Here is a 21,398-nt window from a genome sequence, read left to right on the forward strand (position 1 = left end):
AGATAAAGAATTTAACTTGGGACAAATTCGTTACAGAGAGAGAGAGAGAGGAAAAAACAACCCAGATCTGAAGGGGAAAGTAGGGCAATAAGAGAGTAAATTCCAAAACCAAAAAGTAGGCAGAATCTGAATCAGACTTTGGTTTAGTGCTAATGCAATGGATCATTCTTCAGCAAGTCACAGTCCATCTGTTAAGCTGAAATCAAGTCTCCCACCAAAAAGAACAAAAAAATGGTGTGAGGAATGGCCTCTGTATTCCTCTCTGGACGAGCTCTCCTGCTCTCCTGCTGCAGTGACACACCCAGTCTCCAACAGCAACCAGATTTTAGATGAAAGCACAGTTGTATGTAGTTCACATGCAGGGATGGATGATGATTTCAACAGAGAAGGGCTTGGAGGGAAGAAGCAGATCAAACACTGGGAAATTGACTGAAGTAGAACATTTTGTAATGTGTTCTGCCAGTAAGGAAGACTGCAAAAGGAAAAGCAACAAATGCATTCCTTGGTGTGGAACCACTCTGCTATTTAAGCCAAGAGACAGACAGATGTGGTAGGGGTATGGGGAGAAGAAGGATTTTTCTGGCTTTGCTTTATAAATAAATCACTGCTCTTGAATCCAGAAGACATTTTCTCTGACCACTAGATATATGTAACACTTTTACCCTGTTATCACATGCCTGGCAAATTTGTCTTATTGTTTATTCCTGTGAAAATAATGGCTTCCTCCTCTTTTTCCTCTCTAGCACTCGTTCTGGTCTGCTGAACAAATCCTCTTTCCCTTGTCACTTCTCATCTGAGCAGTGGCACCTGTTAGCTTCAAACTTGTGGCTCTCTTGCACTTAACTTTCAAACCTTTAGGTCCTACATTTGCCTCTTTTAGAAAAAGTATGTTGAGTTAGTAGTTCCTTCAGCACTAGTTTTGATATAAAACTAAGTCAGCTGGCTACTGCTGCAACAGCTTTCTGGGAGCAGATGTAAGCCAGCCTACGGTACCACAGTGCTGCCAAGGGATTAAGTTGATGCTTGTACACTCTGGAGCCAAAGCCTTCCTCTGCTGGGGTCTGAAGGGTCAATTGTCAGCACAATCCATACAGAGATTTAGCTAACATGAATGGGAGTAGTTCAGCTAAATCTCCACTGAATCATTATCCCTGAATGTCTCTGAGGAATTTAACCAGCACCCTTTGCAGCTTCTTGCTTTGTTCAGTGTCTACAACATTAAGTCTAAGATGCAATGAGATTCTTGCTTAATCTTGCAGACAATACACTTCTGAAATTTTGCTAATACAGGATTATTTGGTTTGCACAAGGAAGAATTTTGCCTATAGCAACAGGATAAAAAATGCTAAAGAGCATTATCTTTGTAGATATAATTATGTATTTGGCAAGCTGCACCATACATATTCCAACACTGCCACATGGGCCAGAGAAGGTTCACAGCTGTAGACAGCAAACAGCACCTCTGCCAGAATTTTTGTGATTTTCAACACATTAAAGAACATGAGTAAAAGACTTCATGCACACAGGGGGAAGATGGAAAAAACAAAACTAAGTCTCAGAACCATATGAAACCAATTTAAAACTGTGATACAGACCCTCCCCTTTTTAGCTAAAGCTCAGCAAACCCAGAATACAAAACCTACACTGAAGCAGTGAAAAGCAATAAACCTCCTGAATCCTCTCCCCAAGCTAAAAAGTCTGTTGTTTGCAATTGAAAATTTCCTTTTTGGGAAGGAGTCACAGGAATCCTAGCTGCTAAAGTTCTGCTGGCCTAAATACAGGATATGACCCAATACTATACAGATAAAATTTTATGCAATTAAGCTTTTTTTGTTGAAATAAAATCCATTAAGTTTCAACTTACATGTTCATCTGAAGCATAAAGGACTTCCATTAGCCGATTGACAAGGTCATTATTCTCTCCCCCATGTTCTTGGCAGAGAAGTTCAATCTCCCTTAATTTGCCAAAGTAGAAATCCCTTTCCTTCTCCACGCCTTCAAGTGCAAGTTTTAATGAATGTACCTGTATACAAACCAAGACATGATGCATCAGTTCTGAGGTGCATTACAGAAAAAATAATGGTATAAAATTTTGTATGCTAAACAATATTAAATACATATTCCATTTTATAGCTTAAAATAAAGTCCAGTTTTCTTGCTGCAGAGCTAAATTGAACCCTACCCCACAGAGAATAGTAAATCAGGCTCCCCCACTACTCGGCTTGGATACAGCTTAACCTTGATACTTTTAAAGGTCAATTTTCTCAGCACTCTTACATTGAAGCTCAAAGTAGCAGTTCAGAAATCAGGGCTACCTAAGCCATGTCTCCTAGCAGGGCTGCCAGAAATGTCATGTAGTGGTAACTAATAAAACTTTTGGCTAAGTACTTGTGTTATTTTGCCTGGATAAATGTGTAGTTGTTGGGAAACCTACATTCTCCTTGCCCAAAAATACCTTGAACTAGCAAAGGAGGGAAATAGTCAGGAAATTAAAAGGTCTTCTAGTTACAAATGTGGTATTGCTGGTTTTCCACCTCTCCTGTTCTGCTTCCTCACTTACCACATTTTACAGACCTGTGTTTCAGCACTCTGCTGCCATGACTGGGTGCACCACAGGCTACCTGCTCTGACTGATGTGCTGCGTCTACCAACAAATTCTCCAAATGCCAAGTACCTTCCTCCTTTGCAACCTTGTTCACAAGAGTCTTCAAGCTATGCTGTCAGCCTCAATTTCACCACTAGGACTGCTGCAAATAATTCATGGGCAATGTAGCTGTTAATGATTAGGCTTTGTATAAATCATGACAGATGTTGCAATGTATTTTTATACATATATATTTAAAAAAGAACAGCTTTGTGGGAGCATAACATATAAACTTCTGTCTAATGGGGTATACACAATCAGGATAACATCTAAGTGGCTTGGAAATACAGAGGACAGCAGCATAAAAACCAACAGAAATAATCACAGATAAAGCTGTCTACGGTAAATACACTGACCCAAATCACATCCAATTACAGCCAAATTAGCATTTGCATTTTAAAGGCTGCAATTACACAAATGATTTTCTAAATAAAACATGCTAAATAAATTAAATCATATCAGACTACATTTCAGTGAACTGATACGATTTAATAGAAACTTCTGTGCTGCCAGTTCTATTGCAAGTCAATTTATTTCCTTTACTAGTAAAAATACCAGCAGAGTTCAAACAATGCTTTGATAGCCTACTAAATCCTTTCAGTTTGTTTTTCCATGACTGCTGAGCTAGGGATGACTTTTTCTGACCTTTGATTGCTCTCTCAAAGGCATCAAGCAGCAGAACTGACCTGTTACCAGTGCAGGATCTCAGGGCATCTCATCTATGCACTAATTCATTTCTGACTAGCTGCCTGAGTGTGACACTCAAGTCTCCCCTTGACAGTTTGAATCCATTATGGATATAATGACCAGTCACCTTAAAATTAGCTATTTTTTTACAAAAGTAGGAAGAGCAAAATGAAGAGTTTACAATATTCTGGTCTGTAGATGAAGACCTCGTACTCAGGAACTCGTGCCTTCTGGAACTGCCACAGCATATTGCTTGAGAGCAATGCCTGAATCCAGCCAGAGTAAGAATGTAACTGTTTCCAGATCTCTTGCTCTGTGCTTGCTAGAGCTTGGGAAAACAATGAACTTCAGCTGAAAAACTGGCAGCTAATAGCTGAGACTATCTCCCCTTCTGACCCATTTACTATGAAGACATTCTCCTGTTTTCATCCTCTCACATTCACGCTGTTTAAAGAAACAAAATCACTTATGTGCATATGCATGGAGTTAATTAATTAATTACTGTACAGAGTAAGCTTTGTTATAACCAAACCAGATATGCTTTCCTTCAGTTCCAACTACCTGTCTGTGCCATGTGAATCCATATTGCTTCAGATACTTTGCACATCTGTATCCTACTTTTTCCTTCCATGAGCATGCCAAAAGGCTGACACTTGAGGAACACCTCACATCAACTCCCACACTCTATTTCTGGACTGCAAGTATCCCTCTGCAACCCAGTTAATGGGTGCAAAGGCAGCAGTTCTTACTGACTGGTCTTTTCTCTGATGGCACTTACTGGTAGCAGGAATACTCACAGGGCTGCTGAGGCAGGCTGCAGATTAGACCCAACTGCAGCCAAAAAGCCACGATGATGCTGTTTTCAGAACCTACATGTATACCAGCACACATCTAATAGTTCCTGGGACCATTCTCCATATGTAAAAGTCCCTTCTCTGTATGCAATAACCCCTGGTTTGCGCTGTCACCTCAGCTGCACCCAGACACTCTTCGAGAGAGAGAGTTAGTTGGCACAGACCAAAGACACAACAGGGACCACTTTGTTATTTTAATGCTATGGGTAATCGAGTTCCAGTGCAGAATGACACTCCTTGGAATTTAATGTTGGAGTTTAATTTACTGGCACAGTTCGAAGACGATTTTAAGAGAATCTTTAAAATTGTAGGGAGCCATTAACTGGCAAATATTAGGGACGGCTTACAATTACTGCAAATAGCTCATTAAGCTACACTATGGTAAAACACAGTGTAGAGACATCCCCACTAATTAAACTTTTCGGCTACAAATTGCATGGAAGGTCAGATGTTTCCATCTCCCATAGCTGCTAGCCATGAAAAGGATGAAAAAACTATTAGAGCCACATAGGACCCAGATATTCAAGACACAATTCATCACTTCTTATAATCAACACAGAAACACAGTAAACACTGGCTGCTGCCCTCATCTCCACAACTGCTGCAGAGTAGTAAAAAGCAGGCAATTTGGCTCTTGCAGCATGTTCACACTGGGGGTCAGGAAAACCTGGCTCAGAGCTGCTTGCAGCATAGCTTTTTTGGCTCATGTAATACGGCCATGGTTTACAAGTATCCATTAGTGGGAAATGAGATACCAAATGCTGTCAGCATTAGGAAAAAAAGCCTTCCAGACCATTCTAGCTAGATGATGTCTCTTAGAAACTAGCTATTAAAGAATCAGTTTTTCAAATCCTCAAAATTTCTTCTTCTTCTCTTTGGTGATGGGGAAATGATCAGTTTTCCTTCAGGGTTATTTGTATATAAAGCTTAAGGTTTTCACACATGGAACGTGCTAGGAATACGTTAGCAGTGGATGTGATAGTGACTGTCTATTTCAATAAAGATCAAATATTTTTATATTGCTCAGATGCCAACCAACTCTTCCTCCTGAAGCAAACACATTCTGACTTGTGAGTACAAATGTCACGGTTTCAGTTGCATTAAGCTGACGTTTGAACTCTGCTCGACATTGATTGAAAAAAAAAGATTCCATGAAAAACATATACATTCATTCCTTGTGCAACATTTAAAAAGTTTTCTGTTACAAAAGCAATCTAGAGCCCATTGGTGGACCCTGTTGTGCTCTCTGCTGCTCAGAATGATACCTTTAATCTGCAGAATGCCATGTCTGGGATGTGGCTATCCATCTACCACCTTTCAATGCACAACTCATCAAAACTTGAAAATGGTGCCCCAGCAAGCTGAAATCTTTGCTGTCGAGGTCAATGAAAGTCTGAAACTGAAATTAACTGTGGAAAATTATACTTGATCCAGAATAATGACTACTTCCTGAATGCAGCTGCCAGGAATTATAAAATATGAGTTTTTTCCTTTCTGTTTTCTCTCACCAAGGACAAATAACAGGGATCAGGCCTCATATATAGTGGTGGCATTTACACCATTCTGACAGCACAGCCTTAAACCTGATGCAGGTATTTATTCTTGTCCAGTGCAGACATTCTTGCACTTCAGAAATGAGAGAATGATGTAAAGCTCCAGAGCATAAACAAAAACGAAGCCCTTACATTCCTAACATTACAGAAATTCTGAACCTTTTAAATTATATTGCAGAACATTATTTATAATATAACTAAGTATTCTCAGAAAGGTGGATCACATTTTTAAATGAAAATGGTGTGTTAGCTTCTTTAACACCTTCCTTCCAGAAAGTAGAGCATAATGTTCTTGTCTCACTTTAACTGCAAATCTCTTAAAACCTTGGTATGACAAATAGACTTGTTTTCTCCACAGGCACATTAAATGATTTATTTCAAACCAGTAATACACAAGAGCAAAGACACTATTCGGATTTTTCCTAACCAGGTGAAATAAAAGATATATTTCAACATCTAATAACATTATCATGCTTCAGCAAGACTTACCTGTGACTCCTAAGATAATAATTTTAAAATACTGGCAAAAATCAATCATCTCTGCCAGACATTATTTTTCAAAATAAATCTCTTTTTTTTTCTTTTTTTTTTTTTTCTTTCCAGCTGAACTATTTCCACTTCTGTCCCTTCGTAATTCTGGAGAGCACCATTCATCAGAAGACAATATTAGATTTCATGCCTGCCTGCGACAACGAATGCATCTACTTTTGTGCCTAAAGCAAATTTACCTGTTCACTGAGCTGTATGACTTGAGTTTCCAAGTCTTTATCTGATTTGGATGCCGAGCTGCCTGGTGCAGCTTTTTTTGCTGAAGATGGGCGAGAAGGTGTTGATCCTGGTTTAGAAGCTGGACTGGATTTAGCAGCACCTGAAAAACACAATAAATAAGTAAATAATAAACAAGATTGATCTCTGTTAATAAATGCATTCATTCCTATTAATCTAGTACTGAAACACAAATATTGATTTTAAAGCCATCCATCCTCTCTTTTACTTCAAGGTGACAGTAGGGGAAATTCCACTGCTGTTATGCCTTGGGAAAGGAAAAACCACATTTCCTACCAATCTGAGTTTGCTACTGAGAGTGAGGTAACTCTAAAACCAAAATAAACAATGTCAAACCAGGAATAAAAAGTTCCCTTAGATCTGAGCAGCTTTCAGCTTAGAAAAAATATGCCATTCAGAGAGTGTTCCCCCAGCTCATTACTTAACATACATAGCTATCCTCAATTCCCCTGGAGAAAAATAGAGCTGAAATAAACTCAGCTAAACTACCTCTGTGCTTTTTTCATTTTCAAATGTAAACCATCCCTGAGACAAGGGCATTGAAACTCAGAGCAGAATTAAACCCATTGGTGAACTCACAGTTTGCCACAGTGACCAGAAGATATGTTTTGATCTCCTTAGGTTTTCCTATTTAATTACTTGAGCTGCGAATCTGCCAGAACATGGAGCAACATCTTCACCAGCAAAAATGGCAAGTAATGAGTGCATACAGATAATGCTTCCACAGTGACTTGGCACATAAATGCCCAAGCAGAGCAAGAGTTGTGTGAAAGTGTTTGCAGAGCCTTCACAAGAACCTCCCAGCCAGCTCCTCACATCTTGCTGTGCCTCTCCATCTTTTATCTCTTGCTGCTGGCTGTTCGATACAGTCACTCAGCCCATGCACGAGTGCCTGGCTCACGGCTCTCCCCCTGCCTCAGCTCCCACAAGCACAGATTCGGCCTTTTCCTTATTCCCTCCAACAAGGAATACATTTGAGATTTACTGGACAGATGTCTGATACAGAAACTGGTTTGGTTAAGAAGAGAAAACAGAAACCCAGCCTCTCTCCAGCCTATTTGACTTGATTTATTAAGCAGGCATGTGAATCAGAGGTCCTGCTCGGCAGCACCTGTGTTCATCACTGTTTCCTACAAAGAGCAAAACACGGTTGTCCAAAAGTGCTGATGGGTTCCATGCCATCCTCCACCACCAAATGCTGCGGTGCTCTGAAGCCTGAGCCACTCAGAAGACAGCCCTAATCCAGCAGGCACCCAGCTCCCAGCTGAACTCTGAGCTTGCTGTCCCCCAGTTCCAGAAGGATTTTGCCCTGGCTTTCTCAGCAGCCACCTTCCACCCCAAACCTTGCCAGCTGCTCCTCCCATAGGATTACCTGATTTATGGCACACTACAAATTGTTATAAATTGTCATTTCCACAATGTATCCCCAGTGTCAGACAATGCTTTAATAAAGCAATTCTTTGTAAAACAAATGTATTAAAAAAAAGCCATTACTAGGAAGAAACTGTGAGGAGGCAGGGAGAGGAAGAGACAGCCTGTGGGGCTGTCCATATGCCCAGACTGTGGAGCTCACAGAGTCTCACTGACCTAGAACTGTGACAGTGGTTCATTGGAGGAGCTGGAAAGTGATGGGAAAGGAGAGCAGCAATGGGTTATTTAATCAAGCTTAAGCTTTCCTGATTTAGTCACAGGCCTCCCTCCGTAGCAAGCATCTCCTCCCACCCCTACGGATAACTCTGTATTAACTGGGTCACCTAAAGCCAACAAAACACAAACAAACAACTTGATAATTCAGTTAGCATGTGTAAACATTTCTGTGAAAGATAGTCATCCTCCTTTTCTAATGCTCTTTATTCTCAATATAAGACAGATAGGGAAAGAAAACCCATAATGGTGGGGTTTTTTTGTTGTTTTGGTTTGGTTTGGTTTTTTTTGTTTGGTGTTTTTGTTTTGGTTTTGTTTCTTTTAGAAACTGGTGACTCCAATTGCTTCCATGTCTATTGCATATACAAACTCTTCTCTAGCAGATTTCAGATATAGTACACAGACTTGCTAAAGCTGGGAAAATTCAGGGTTGTGTATATGTCTGAAATGAAACTTTTTTCACATCATACTTAGATCAGCAAAGAATAAATCATTTGTTGAAAAACATTAAAAGTGCCAAGACCTTTTTTGCTATTTTTTAAATGAAATTGCCTAAACTTTAGCATTCTGCCTTCAATGCTTTCTAGCTTCAGCCTGTATTTTGACTAACTTAAAAATCAGCTGCTTTAGAGTGGGATTGCTAAAATGTTCTAAAAGCCAGGAAAATAATTTTCATTTGGATTAGCAGATAAACAGAAGCGAACTAGTGTCAGAATATGCAATAAGAACGCACACATGAAATAAAATCACTTTGACTCTAGCATTCTAGTTGGGTCTCAAGTTATTTAATGACCAAAGCATCAACTTTTACTTCTTATTGTATCCTAATTCTAATTCAACTACAAGATGCAGGTTAAAGGTATCAACTGAAAAGTAAAAGCTTTAAAGCTGGCACAGAGAGAGCTAAGGGAAGAGCAGGCACAAACATTTGATCCCAAGGTATTCTCTCTAATTTGCAGCTGAGGTGCTCTCCCAGAGTGTGCTGAGCCCCAGTGCCTGCAGCACTGATATGTGGCATTATACTCTGCCCTCCTTTGAAAACAACAAAGCCTTTTGAATTTCTACAGCAAAGTGCCACTAAGCTTTATAAAGTCCAGACAAATCAAAAGAAATCAACTTTTGCTCCACTGCTCAGGATCAGCTCTTAAATGACCACAATATTCCAATTTCAGTAACACAGATAAAAACCAGCTAACTGGTTACTAGGAGGTATCAGCGACAGCTGGATAGAACTTAATTGCAGCAGAGAATGTTTAGGGATTTCTAATTTAAAATTTCCTGGGGGAAAAAAAAGCTGTACTGTACATTTATTCTAAGGCATCAGTTTTATAATCAGCTCAGAAGCTTCCATTCTAGCAGAAGCCTAATTTCATAAAATAATTAAAGGATGCTGGTCGGTAGAGTAATGCAAAGTACTTGAAACAGCCAGATATCTAAACAGAGACAAAAGATCTTGATAGACTTAATCACTTGGTGTTGAGCAGTGGTTTTGCAGTCAATTAGTGCAATAATGGAATAACTCCTAATGCACTGCTCAGGGGGACTACATAACCCAAACAGTTTAAATTCTTTCCAACATCATATCTTCCATGAAAATATTTATATATAACTCATTTACACACTCTGAGAAAGCATGGAATTTTATACAGGTATTCTGGGTAAAAAGTATCCAATAATCATCTCTTTTCCCAGATCAGTGAGAGCATTTCACTGTAATCAGCAACGTAATTGTTTACCATTATTAATTCATCTTCAAGCTTACTGCTGATGTTCAAAAAGAAACGTAGGGCCCTTCCCTGGAAAGCAACATCCCCGTGCCCCAAAACATGCTGGCAGCCAAAAGACTGGAAAGCACTGTGGCAGAAAAGGATTTGGGGGTCCTGGAGGATGCTGAGTTGAGCATGAGCCAGCAAAGCACCCTTCCAGCAGGGAAGGCCAGAAGACTCCTGGGCTGTGCTGGGAAGAACAGCAGCAGCAGGCAGAGGGAGGTGATTCTCCCCTTCTAGTCAGCACTGGGGAGGCACATGAGGAATGGAGCACTGGAGAGGCACATGAGGAATGCTTGGTTCAGTTCAGGGCTCCCCAGGATGGGACAGGAATGGATGAACTGGAGAGTCCAACAACAGGCCACAAAGACTAAGGGAACGGAGCACCTAACAACAAGGTACAAGCCAGGTCAGAAAGGTATGTTGGTTCAGCCTGGAGAAGAGAGGCTTCAGGGGGGATCTTATCTACACCTCAAGAGAAAGTGCAAAGGTTGGAAACAGGCTCCTTTCAGAGGTCCCCAAAGGATGGGAGGCAATGGGCACAAAATGAAACACAAGAAATTCCATTTAAACATAAGAAAAAACATCTTCACTCTGAGGGTTATCAAATGCTGTCCAGAGAGTTTTAGGGGTTTCCAGCCCCAGAGACACTCAAAATGTGACTGGATGTGGTCCTGGGCAATCAGCTCAAGGTGACCCTGCTTTCAGCAGAACAGTTTGACTGGATGATCTCAGAGGTGTCTTCCCACCTCCACTGTTCTGTGAGAACCTCTGTGACAGCATGATCTGATTTTAGGTCAATGCAGGGTTCCAATTAGAACTTTTTTGTGAACAGCATTGCAGCTGTTTCAATTAGCACCTGGATAACTTCTTGGATCTGCCCACCTAACACTAGCAGAGATGAGAAAAGTAAACTCACAATTGAAAGACAAATTGTTCTGTTCTTGTACTGAATTAAGTTAAAATGAGCCAGCTTTGAAATGCATTAGAGGTTTCCATCTGTGGTACTCCAGAAACAATTACTACTCAGTCCACCATAATTAAATGTATCCCACACAGTTTCAGCTTCACTATTCTTTTTGCTAAATACCTAAGTTCTACAAACAGATGCACACTTCTGCAACATGAAACGGTGGCTGTTGGCACTGTGCAGGTTTGGGTACAAAAAAGCTAGGCTGCAAATTCCAGTTCTCTTTGCATCACAGGTACAGTCTTGTAGACAAGAGACCTATTTAACATTTAGAGAGAAATCTTCCTTGAATCTATATGAGTAATTAGTATGCTGTTAAATATTTATGCAAAAATTCAAGGAAACACATGCATGAATACAGTGTGGACGTGCATGAGGAGAATGTGGAGAGCAATGGAAGCCCTGAGCAAGCACAAGACTTGGCTGAGCCCACACAACCACTGCTTCAGTGGAATTTGGGAATCACTCATAGTCTATTTTAGTCAAATTAAAGGATTTCATAAAAAGAATATTCCTGACTCATGCCACAGGAGAAAAACCAAATCCAACAAGAGGCCATAGTAATTTCTTCACAAGCTATAGAAAAACTCTCCACCCACTTAAACCAAGAGAGCGAGAACAGTAAATTAATATTCACACACTCTTATTATTGTAGCCACACCAGGACACAAGAAAATGGACAATTTAGGGACACTTAATGAAATAAGTGATGATAAATGATATTTAATGGGAATTAAATGACCTCAGAAAAAATCTGACTTTCTGAATCCCAATATGCTGCAGTTCAGCTGTCTGAATTATTTTGTGGTACTATTTTGCCCTGGCTGGCAGGACCCTTCTGTCCTCTCAGCTCCCCAAACCTTCACTGCTGCTGGTCCAATACAGCCTGGTGAGTTCTGCATTCATCCTCTCTGCCAGACAGCTGGCAAAGAGAAGTGTGTATGAGTACCTGAAACTTCACAATTTCAGGAGAGCTATCCAAGTAAAGGAGGCCACTTGTCAAATGAAAAAGTTTTACTGATGGCATGACTGCCTCAGTTTGTCTTTAGTACAAGATTTGATAAAAGGGAACTAACCAAGCTATCAACAACTACTACTTCTCAACTGAAACCTCTAGAAATATTTTTAAGTAAGCAAACATTTATCTTCAATGGATGAAACCATTCCACAGGCTTAACAGAAGAACACAATTTAAAAATTCAAGTGCCCTTAAAAACCTGTGTTTTCTAAAATCTCACTGTCTGCTTAGCTATAAGTAGAAAGCAGTCTCACAAGGAAAATCTGAAAAAAAATCTGTAAAGAAATACATGTTGAAAAATGAAAGAATGTGCAAACATTTGTGCAACACAGACTCTCAAACCACACCCACAGTACACTGAAAATTAAGATAGCCATTTTCACCACTGCTTTTCCAAACACAATCACCTTTATTGCAAAAAGGCCCTGGCTCCTGCACTGCAAGCAGCGTTGCTTCCTGCTTGAAATTCTCGAGCTCAGTAGGTTTAAAAATTAAATTCTCCTCATTGCTGGCAGGCAGGGGAGATGTGTCTGCATTACAGCAGAGGCAGTTTACCTCCCAGGCCGGCACTGTCACTGCACATGCTGTTCCCCTCAGTTAGTGTAATTCCTTGGCCTTGTATGAACTAGGGATGGAAACACTCTCAGTTTGTCACTCTGCAGTTCTTTCCATGTCCAGCTTGCCACGTTGTCCTGGAGCACCACACACTGCAAGCAGAGATTGCCATTGCCAACAATTACTGCTGGTCACTGGGGAAAAAGGTAGCAAGTCTTGGTGGAAAGCAAAAAAAATAAAGCATTAGGAGCTCTCCAGTCTCCCAGGAGTGCTAATTGTACCACTAGCTGCTAAAATAAAAACCGGTCTTGCTGAGTATTTTTATCCCTCAAAATTAATTTACAGCACATCTGTCACAGCAGGATATACCATTTCCCTACAGAAAATCAGTATTTCTCTTGTGCAATTGCCTTTTCGATGGCACATTATATATAATGCATTCATGCACAAACGGTTCATTCTGCCCTGGTTATTTTCCCTGTCATAGCCTGAGTATTTTTAGCCCTCATGTGATCCTCCAGTATTTTCCAGCTCTGCTTTAGTCATCCTGCTCTCACTGAATATTTCAAACTAAAAAAATCTAACAGCCTTCAGATCCAAGAACCTCTCACATTTTTAGCTTACATGTAAATAATTAATTTTATTAAGCTGCCCATGTATTTTTGACACCCCACACCCATATACTAGAGAGTGCTCCATGGAGATTTGCTCTGACATGCGGGAATACTTACATAAGACACTAAGCTAAAATCCTGACAACCTGATCACTATTTTCAATTTTGATCAGATGAAGCCTTTTCCGCTATTTCCCGCAGGGAGCATTAGAACTGGCACAAACAACAGTGCCCTAATATTTTAATCCTGTACTGCAATTCTGGCTCTACATCTGTGGGCTGTTTACCACTGCATTAGAGAAGAGTGGAGATCTGTAGGAGATCGAAAGTTGGCTCAGGGCTGGCAGATGGCATTAGATCTAAAAGCAGCTGTGGTGCTGCTGCCAGAGAACCTACAGCAGTGGTCTGTGCTGCTCCTTGAAGGAGGAAAAGACCCCCATTTCCCCACCCAGGAGCTGCATTCACCTGGTGAAACCTTGCTGCTCCTGTTTCTAGGAGCAGACTGTGGCGCGTTACCAAGCCCATCCACCCACGGCACCACTGTCGGCTCAGCCACAAATCAGCTCTGTCTCTGAAGGAGGGGACAAGGCAGTGCGAGGGTGGCACAGCAGATTAGTTGTAGGGACCTATTTACGCTTCCATTTCCAAGCTGAATTATCCTTGACCTGCACTGACTCCCCAGTAGGATCACCTTTGGAATGGGAAGGGCTGCGGCTGCTGGCCTGCTCGTCAATTAACATAAAAAGCAGTGCATTTTTAGAGTTCTCAAATTCTGGGTTGTTTTAGAAATGTTTGTTTTCCAAATTAAAAAAAGACCACGCTCTGCATTTATAGAGATACAGGTCAATATCCATTTACAGGTACAGGAAGCAGACTAGGCATCCCATCAAGCTTTAGAGTCTGATTAAAATATCAAAACCAATTTTTATTCATGCCAGTACCTTTCTGGATAAGTCTTCAGAGCAACCTTTAAGGATTTGGCCACTTGTTAACTCAAGGACATATATCTTAGTCTACGGAAAATACATTGTTAGAACAGTGTTATAAAGCAGTTATGAATAGTCAAGAATCATCTCCTAAATCACTCAAGCCCAAAACTCTGTCAAAGGGCATTGGAAGAGTTACTCCATGGACCAACAGCAATCACCTGAAATGAAACTGCTAGTAGCTAAAGTAAATTATTCCTTTAGAAATACATATATCTAATCAGTTTAGAATAGGTGTATTTTAAAGCCTGCCAAACCCCCAGTATGAATGAGTACCCATATATCTGCTTGCTTCTGACACCAAACAATAGATGCAAACATGTAGGTATAGCCACTGCATGCTTTCAGATCATGCTGAAAAAAACTTTCAGATTATGGTGAAAGATCTTCTGGGTTCTTTATTTTTTCTCACTTGTGCTTCCTTTTGTTTTGTTGAAGAACTGACTAGGCAGTATTAAAGCTTCAAAACTTCAATACTGACGTAGAGCAAATCGCACAAATTAATAATGGCACCAAGCTGTGTGGTGTGGCCATGTGCTGGAGGGAAGGGATACCAACCAGCGGCACCTTGACAGGCCTGAGAGATGGGTCTGTGCAAACCTCATGAAGTTCAATGTGGCCAGGTGCAAAGTCCTGCACCTGGGTCAGGGCAAATACAGGCTGGGTGGAGAATGGATTGAGAGCAGCCCTGAGAAGGACTTGGGGTGTTGGTTGATGAGAAACTCAGCATGACCCAGCAATGCGCACTTGCAGCCCAGAAGGCCAGCAATATCCTGGATTTTACATTATGGTTCCTATAGCAGCTGTAATGAATACTCCTTCACTTCCAGCAAAGTGTGGACAACAGAGGTACAGAAGCACATCTTTCATGGTAATTTCCCAGCTGCCCAGAACTTGCTCCTGCATCACCCGTTTACTCCCAAACAGCAGGAGATGAGGCACACACAAGTTTGCAGACGCATACAGAACTCCTCCCGGAGCATCAGTAAAGGCTCTCGTTCCTTCCAATGTGCAGGTTCTGTGATGGGGTGAGGCAAGTTACAAAGGCACCATACATCAGTGCCACGACAATGTACTCACCCAGAATTCAGTAAACCTATGCAATGACTGACACCTAACTGAATTAGTTCTGTTGTGAAACGCAAGCAGCAAGAAAAGCTGGAGCGCTTATTTCACCCAGCATCATGTAATGTCTGTACTCCACCATCCTCAGCTCAGAAATTAAACTAGTGTCCTGCCTGACATACTTCTGGACAATATTTAAGTTAATAATGAAGGAAGTTTTCCATGAAAAAGCTAACTGTCAGAGCTACAGGATCTTCTCAAAACTCATCACACTGTCTCAGTTGTACAATCCCATACAAAGGCTGGGAAGGCACAGCACATGCTCTTCATACAATGAATAACACAACATGACATTACTGCATTATCCTCATATCAGCTGGCTGGTTCCACTCCAGCAGCTATTCAATTTCTGTGGGATTGTCACCTCCACAGCTTTAATTTGGATGACATATTTGTGACTTTGGGAAGAACAGACCATATGTAAGAAGAATTAACAAGCACAGTAAAGTCTGTGTTTAATAAAAGTGTCTTTTCAAATTTCTGAATTGGACAACATCTTGACATAAGCACTTGGGTTTTCTGGTTCCAAAGGGCATGCAAGACATCACATGGAAAATCGGAGCATGCCAAACCCTGAAATTCAGAAGTTCAGGCATAGACGGTGCAAAACAAAGATGTAAACAAGCTTTAGAAGCCCAGAGTAGCACTGGGCTGCTATTAGGTGCCCCATTTCCTGGAAGCACTAATGAGCTGAAGGCAGCTGGCCAAGTATGCCCCACTTTGACGTCAGAAGTGATCAAAGCAGAACACTGAAATCTGGGTAGGATTCCAGAGCACAAGGCAGCCTAAAAGTAGGGTGCTTCATGCTTCACACCTGCCCCTGCTTTTGTGAGTAGTGGTGCATATCGGAGCCCATGAGAGGACAGGTCACAGATTTAAAATCAGCTAAATAATTAATCCTTATTTGAGGAATGGGTTAGCATAAACCCAGGACAAACCAATAAAGGAATTAGGTGTGTGTGCATGTGTCTTTCCATATGCACAAACCTATGTCCAGTAACACTTTTTTAGTGACTTTTTTTTTCTTAAATGTTAGCTGCTCTCCTATTCACTTAATCCTCAGTTAACGAAAATGGCATCTGCTTAGTGAGTAGTCATAACCACATTGCATAAACACCAAAGATCAGGTTTAGTCCTTTGGTCTGTTCCAGAAACACTGTTGTGTTTCAGCAGGCAGCTGAGCCTCCACAGCTGATCACTCACTGTGCCCTGCAGTGAGATGGGGGACAAACCCAGAAGGGGAAAAGTGAGAAAATTTATGGGTTGAGATAAAGACAGTTTAATAGGTAAAACAAAAGCCATGCAAACAATTCTTTCACCACTTCCCACGGACAGGCAGGAATTAACCCATGTCCAGGAAAGCCAGACTCCATCACCACCACCAAATGGTGATTTGGCAAGACAAATGCTGTAAACTCTGAACATCCCTCCCCACCCTTCTCCTTCTTCCCCCAACTTTTCTGGCTAAGCACGATGCCATGTGGTATGGACTATTTGTTCAGTCTATTGGGGTCAGCTGTCCTGGCTGTGTTCCCTCCAAATTTCTTGGGCACCCCCAGCCTGCTTGTTGTCAAGGCAATGTGAGAAACTGAAAAAGCCTGGACCCCGTGTAAGCACTGATTAGCAGTAATTAAAACATCCATGCTTTACCAACACTGTTTTGGTTTTAAATTCAAAATTTAGCACCAATCTTCTCTGAAGCCTTACCTCTGTCCTAGCAAAACCCAATAGAAGCACAAAATAAAAAATTAGAAGACTGAGGTGTTTCAGTTAGGAGGACTAGCATACCCAAATAATAAACACACATAAAACCAAAAATAACTTAATTTTTATTCTTCTGGTCAGCCTTTAAGATTTGGAAACATTTTACTCACAATAAAAATTGAAAACTAAATCAGCCTGTGCAAGCATTTCCCCATAAAGATGGAGGTGTGAAAGAAGAACACACTCCATTTAATGTTCTTGAATACACTTGCACATACCGCATTCAGCAACAGGATATTTAAAAGCCTTTGTCTCCACCACCAGACATTATCAGAGTCCATATCATTTACATGGAGGGCGTTCAGTGAAGAAGACACTGTGCTCAGTAGGGCTGGCCCAAACCAGAGCACACAAGATGTTAACTTTCTGCTGTCTCAAGATGCTAAGCCTATGATAAGGTAAAAAAGAATGGCACAACCACCCAAGGAAATAATTTTAAACTAGTATTTAAGTAGAGTGGACCATAGTTTATAATTGTCTTCAGAAACAGAAATGGAATTCTTTAAGATGCAAAATACCTGCAGTTGGAGAGTTTGCATGGTGAGACTTTTTGGGCAGGTTAAAGATCTGTTCACCAGGATCTGGTGGAGGAAGAGCATCTTGGCCTTGTCGAGCTTCCACAGGATCATACTCCTTCCCATCATAGTTAGCATCAAAGAACTTCTTAAACCATTGAATGAAATCTAAGTTGTCTTGGAAGCGCCCTTTGACCAGTTTTTCCACAGGAATTACCTAAAAGGTAGATATTAACATCCAATATTACCTCACTGTCATATATTTAAATATAAAAAATTACATATATACACTTATTTAAAAAAAATCTACTAACTGCATCAACAAATAAATCTCTGCCATTGTTTTGTTCCTAAAAGAAAGGGTGAATTTGCAAGTGATCTTAAAAATGAAAACAAAACCCAATGAGACCCAGCCTTTGAAGCAGCAATGCAGTAGGTGTAGGTAAGCCTTTATAGCTATTGTTGCACAGAGATACTCCCTTATATCCCATGGGTACATCCCATGATGAACGACACTGTTCTGGGAGTAACACTATGTTCAGCCAACTAGGGATTTCTGGTTTTAATGCATGTGGTACAGCTTGATGTACTACAAACAAACAATTCTTCAAAAACTCCAGACAGATGTTCCTTGCTCTCTGTCCTACTGTTTGAACTACAAAACCCAGCAGCTTTTCCAAGACATGCTAAAATTCAAACCAACCTACATTTTGGTAGCACATGGTCATCATATGAACCAACCCTGAGGTTTTAACTTTGTAATTTTTTTCTGTTCCACATATAGCTATACACAGAACAGTTTGTGGACATGCAGAAGTTAACTTAAATGCCTTATAAAGTTCTAGTAAAACAAAGGAAAGGCTATGAGGATATCTCCATATCAATACCATAGAAATTCTTCACAGACATGAAACCTCCAAAAAGTGTCTTCAGCCAATATTACAGCACTCAAGGCTTCCAGACACTATGGGCAGACAGGGACTACAGCTGCAGAGGAGCTTTGCTTAATTCATGCCACTGATTAGACAGCCAAGTTAGGTGGACCTCGTGCCTCTTGAATGTTATGAGTTTTCAGCTGGAAAAGGGTTTTCATTTTTTCTTCAGGATTAAGCCAACTGTACAGCATTTTATAAATCTATGATGCTTCTGCAAGAATTGACATTGCATTTTGCATGTCTTTTCAGGTTACTCCATTTGTACCTTAACTCTACATTAAAAAGGCATGATAAATTTGCTCTCTACAGGAAAATTGACAATTAGTCATTAGTACATTAATCTTCCCAATGGTTCATTAGCAAATCACACTGTAAATAGAAGTGACCATAACATTTCATGAAAAAATGAGGGTTTTCCAGTTTTTCATAGAAGTCTTAAGGAACCCTCTGTTATGACTGTTTAAATTTCAGAATAAGGCAACACTAAAAGCCAGGGCAGAATCTTAAAAAGGTAAATAGGTAGTGCATCAGTGTAAAACTATAAGCACGATAACATAACTTCCAATATTAATTTTTATCAACAGAGTAATTTATATTGGTGAGTCTGTCAAACTCTCACATTCAAGTATAAACTAAATACCTTAAAGCTGAACAAGCATTTTCTCAGAGGCTTCCATTCTTAATTTTGCAAGATCACATATGCTACCCAATCTATTAAATCATTGGGTAAATTATTCCAGCTTTTGAATAATTTAAATTCCCCAAACCCTGCTTTGGACAAAAAACATGGAATACTTATAGGAACAGCATATTTTCAAGTTGTTTTGTTGGAAATTCAGGAAACCAATAATTTTACTTATCAAAAAATAAAGATTCACTGATGACAAGGAATTTCTGACACCTGGTGTTTTATCAAAGGGTCTCTGATATTAAGATATAATGAGTTAGATGGCACAACTCCTCAGCAGACATATGGGCTCAATTTTCAATTTGTACCTAAATGGAGCCAAATGCCAAACTTGCTCTTTCATGCCCAAATACCCTTTTCAGATGATGAAAGGTCAAGAACATTTTCATACACTACTCACAATTCCATTCTCCATCCAAAAGTTGAAAAAGCACATTTTCAAATATTTTGAAGTTTGTTTCCCTTATTTATTAATTTAACACAATTTATGTAACTTTTGAAACATGTAATGATCAAAATACAAATACAGAATGCCTACCTTATCCACATTCATTCTTTTAAATGATGCCTGCAGAAGTTTGAAGTTGTGAATGTACTCGTGCTCCAGCTTCGCTTGAAACTTTACTTTCTTCAAGCTGATGCACCCTGGGAACAACATGTCCATGAACTGGCAGTAAGCTGCTCCTATAACAAGAGAATGCATTGACATTAATCCAGATGCATCCAGCTAAGACCAAATGGTGTTTAATGCCATTAGCAGAAAGCATAAGCAGAAAGCAACAGTGCTGAGTAAGTCCCTGCTGTAATTCAGCCTAACACTATGCACCCAAGGCCTGCTTATCTAATGTACATTGAGCAGTGACATGTTCAAGTGGTTCTTTTCCACTTGATCTGGATGCACGATGCACTGTTGTGCAGCATCCGAGAGGAATCACCTCGATTAATGCAAAGTGAAATGGATGTTCTTGGAGTCCCTATACAAAGCAGGACTGTCCATACAATGAGAAGATAACAGTGAAAATGAAAATCTCTTAATAAGCTTCCTCAATCCCCACAGTCCCCTGAATTCAAACAAGCCAGGATCATGCCAAGCAAGTCCACTGCAATTATTTAAGATTATATTAATGATTTAAAAAAAAAGTAATTGCAAGGCTCCAGCTTGTTAAAACACACTAGTCAGTTCCCACCCCTCTGCAATGAACATCCTTGCTGATTTTCACTTCCTGCATTAAAATGCATTAAAATGCATTAAAGGCATTTAAATAAGCAGACTAGCGTAGTCCACCCATAGCTTTCAAAGCTGGGCTGACAGCTTTAGTTCTCACTCAAAACAGTCAGGTTCCTAAGTTTAACTCTGAGAGCTCTCTGAACTTAAATAGAGGGTAGGGGCGTGCATGTACAACTAACCCAGAACAAAGAAGGAAGCATATGGGAAAATGTCTAACCAGCATCCTGAGGCTAGCTAATAGAGACAGCATTTCTTGCATGCAGGGAACTTCCTCCTGTAGCATCATGCCACTGTCATTTGCAAAGCCTTTACTGTTGACACACTCAAGTGCTTAAAAATCAAGATTAAAATGTTTAAGGAAATCAAAGGAAAAGCAATTTTCTTTCTTCTTCAGAAGAGTTTTCTACAAAACAGTTTATACTCAGCAAAGATTCAGCGACGTCCACAGAGGGCTGTAGAGGGTGCAGCCCCTCTGCTTGAGCATCAGGGCAGGGAAAAGTTTGCCCCATTACCCCTGACAAGTTTAATTTTACCTCTACAAAAAAGACTTTTGTGCTTTTAGCACACATCAGTTTTGACAATGAAATGTCCATATCTCACCTAAGAGTTCAGCCCACTATCAACAACAGTTTTTTATCACAAATATTTCTGAGTGTTCACAGAGAAACCAAAGTAACAAAGCAGACACCTGGCTTGTCGAGTTTTACAGAAGAGTCAACAATAACTTGAACTTAAAGTCATTCATCTCCATGGGTATGCAGATGTTTTGACAGGACCAACTTCATGCATGAGATGGTTCTCATTCTCTGCACCCAGTCAGCCATCACATGAAGGGTTACTGAGATCATCACTTCCCAAACAGAAGAAGTGTTTAAGAGAAGAGTCAAAAAATATTCTCTAAAATATTAGCACAAATTTTCTAAGGGACTTACCAAGATGCAGCTTTAGTGCTGAAAACCACTGTCATTTTAAAAAAGAATCTGTTCACGTTGTCTAGCTTTGTGGGGAAAATGGTTATTAAAAAAACCTCATTTTCCAAGGACACCTTGTGCTTAGCTGTTTGCAA

General features: G+C 40.3%; 1 protein-coding gene across 4 annotated transcripts in view; it reads right to left on the reverse strand.

Annotated features, from left to right (window-relative positions):
* MAPRE2 (microtubule associated protein RP/EB family member 2) overlaps nt 1-21,398 on the reverse strand; it is a 99,208-nt gene that overhangs the window by 5,342 nt on the left and 72,468 nt on the right. For all 4 annotated transcript variants that reach the window (XM_014255902.2, XM_014255893.2, XM_005517178.2 and 1 more), the window contains 4 exons: nt 19,643-19,788; nt 17,485-17,698; nt 6,467-6,606; nt 1,865-2,023 (listed from right to left, as the gene is read on the reverse strand). In XM_014255902.2, coding sequence (XP_014111377.1) covers nt 1,865-2,023; nt 6,467-6,606; nt 17,485-17,698; nt 19,643-19,788 — 659 coding nt within the window. The remainder of the gene's footprint in view (nt 1-1,864; nt 2,024-6,466; nt 6,607-17,484; nt 17,699-19,642; nt 19,789-21,398) is intronic.

Source organism: Pseudopodoces humilis, chromosome 1 (assembly GCF_049639895.1).
Source record: "Pseudopodoces humilis isolate 2021_Gansu_Grassland_sample_001 chromosome 1, ASM4963989v1, whole genome shotgun sequence".
NCBI classification, from domain to species: Eukaryota; Metazoa; Chordata; class Aves; order Passeriformes; family Paridae; genus Pseudopodoces; species Pseudopodoces humilis.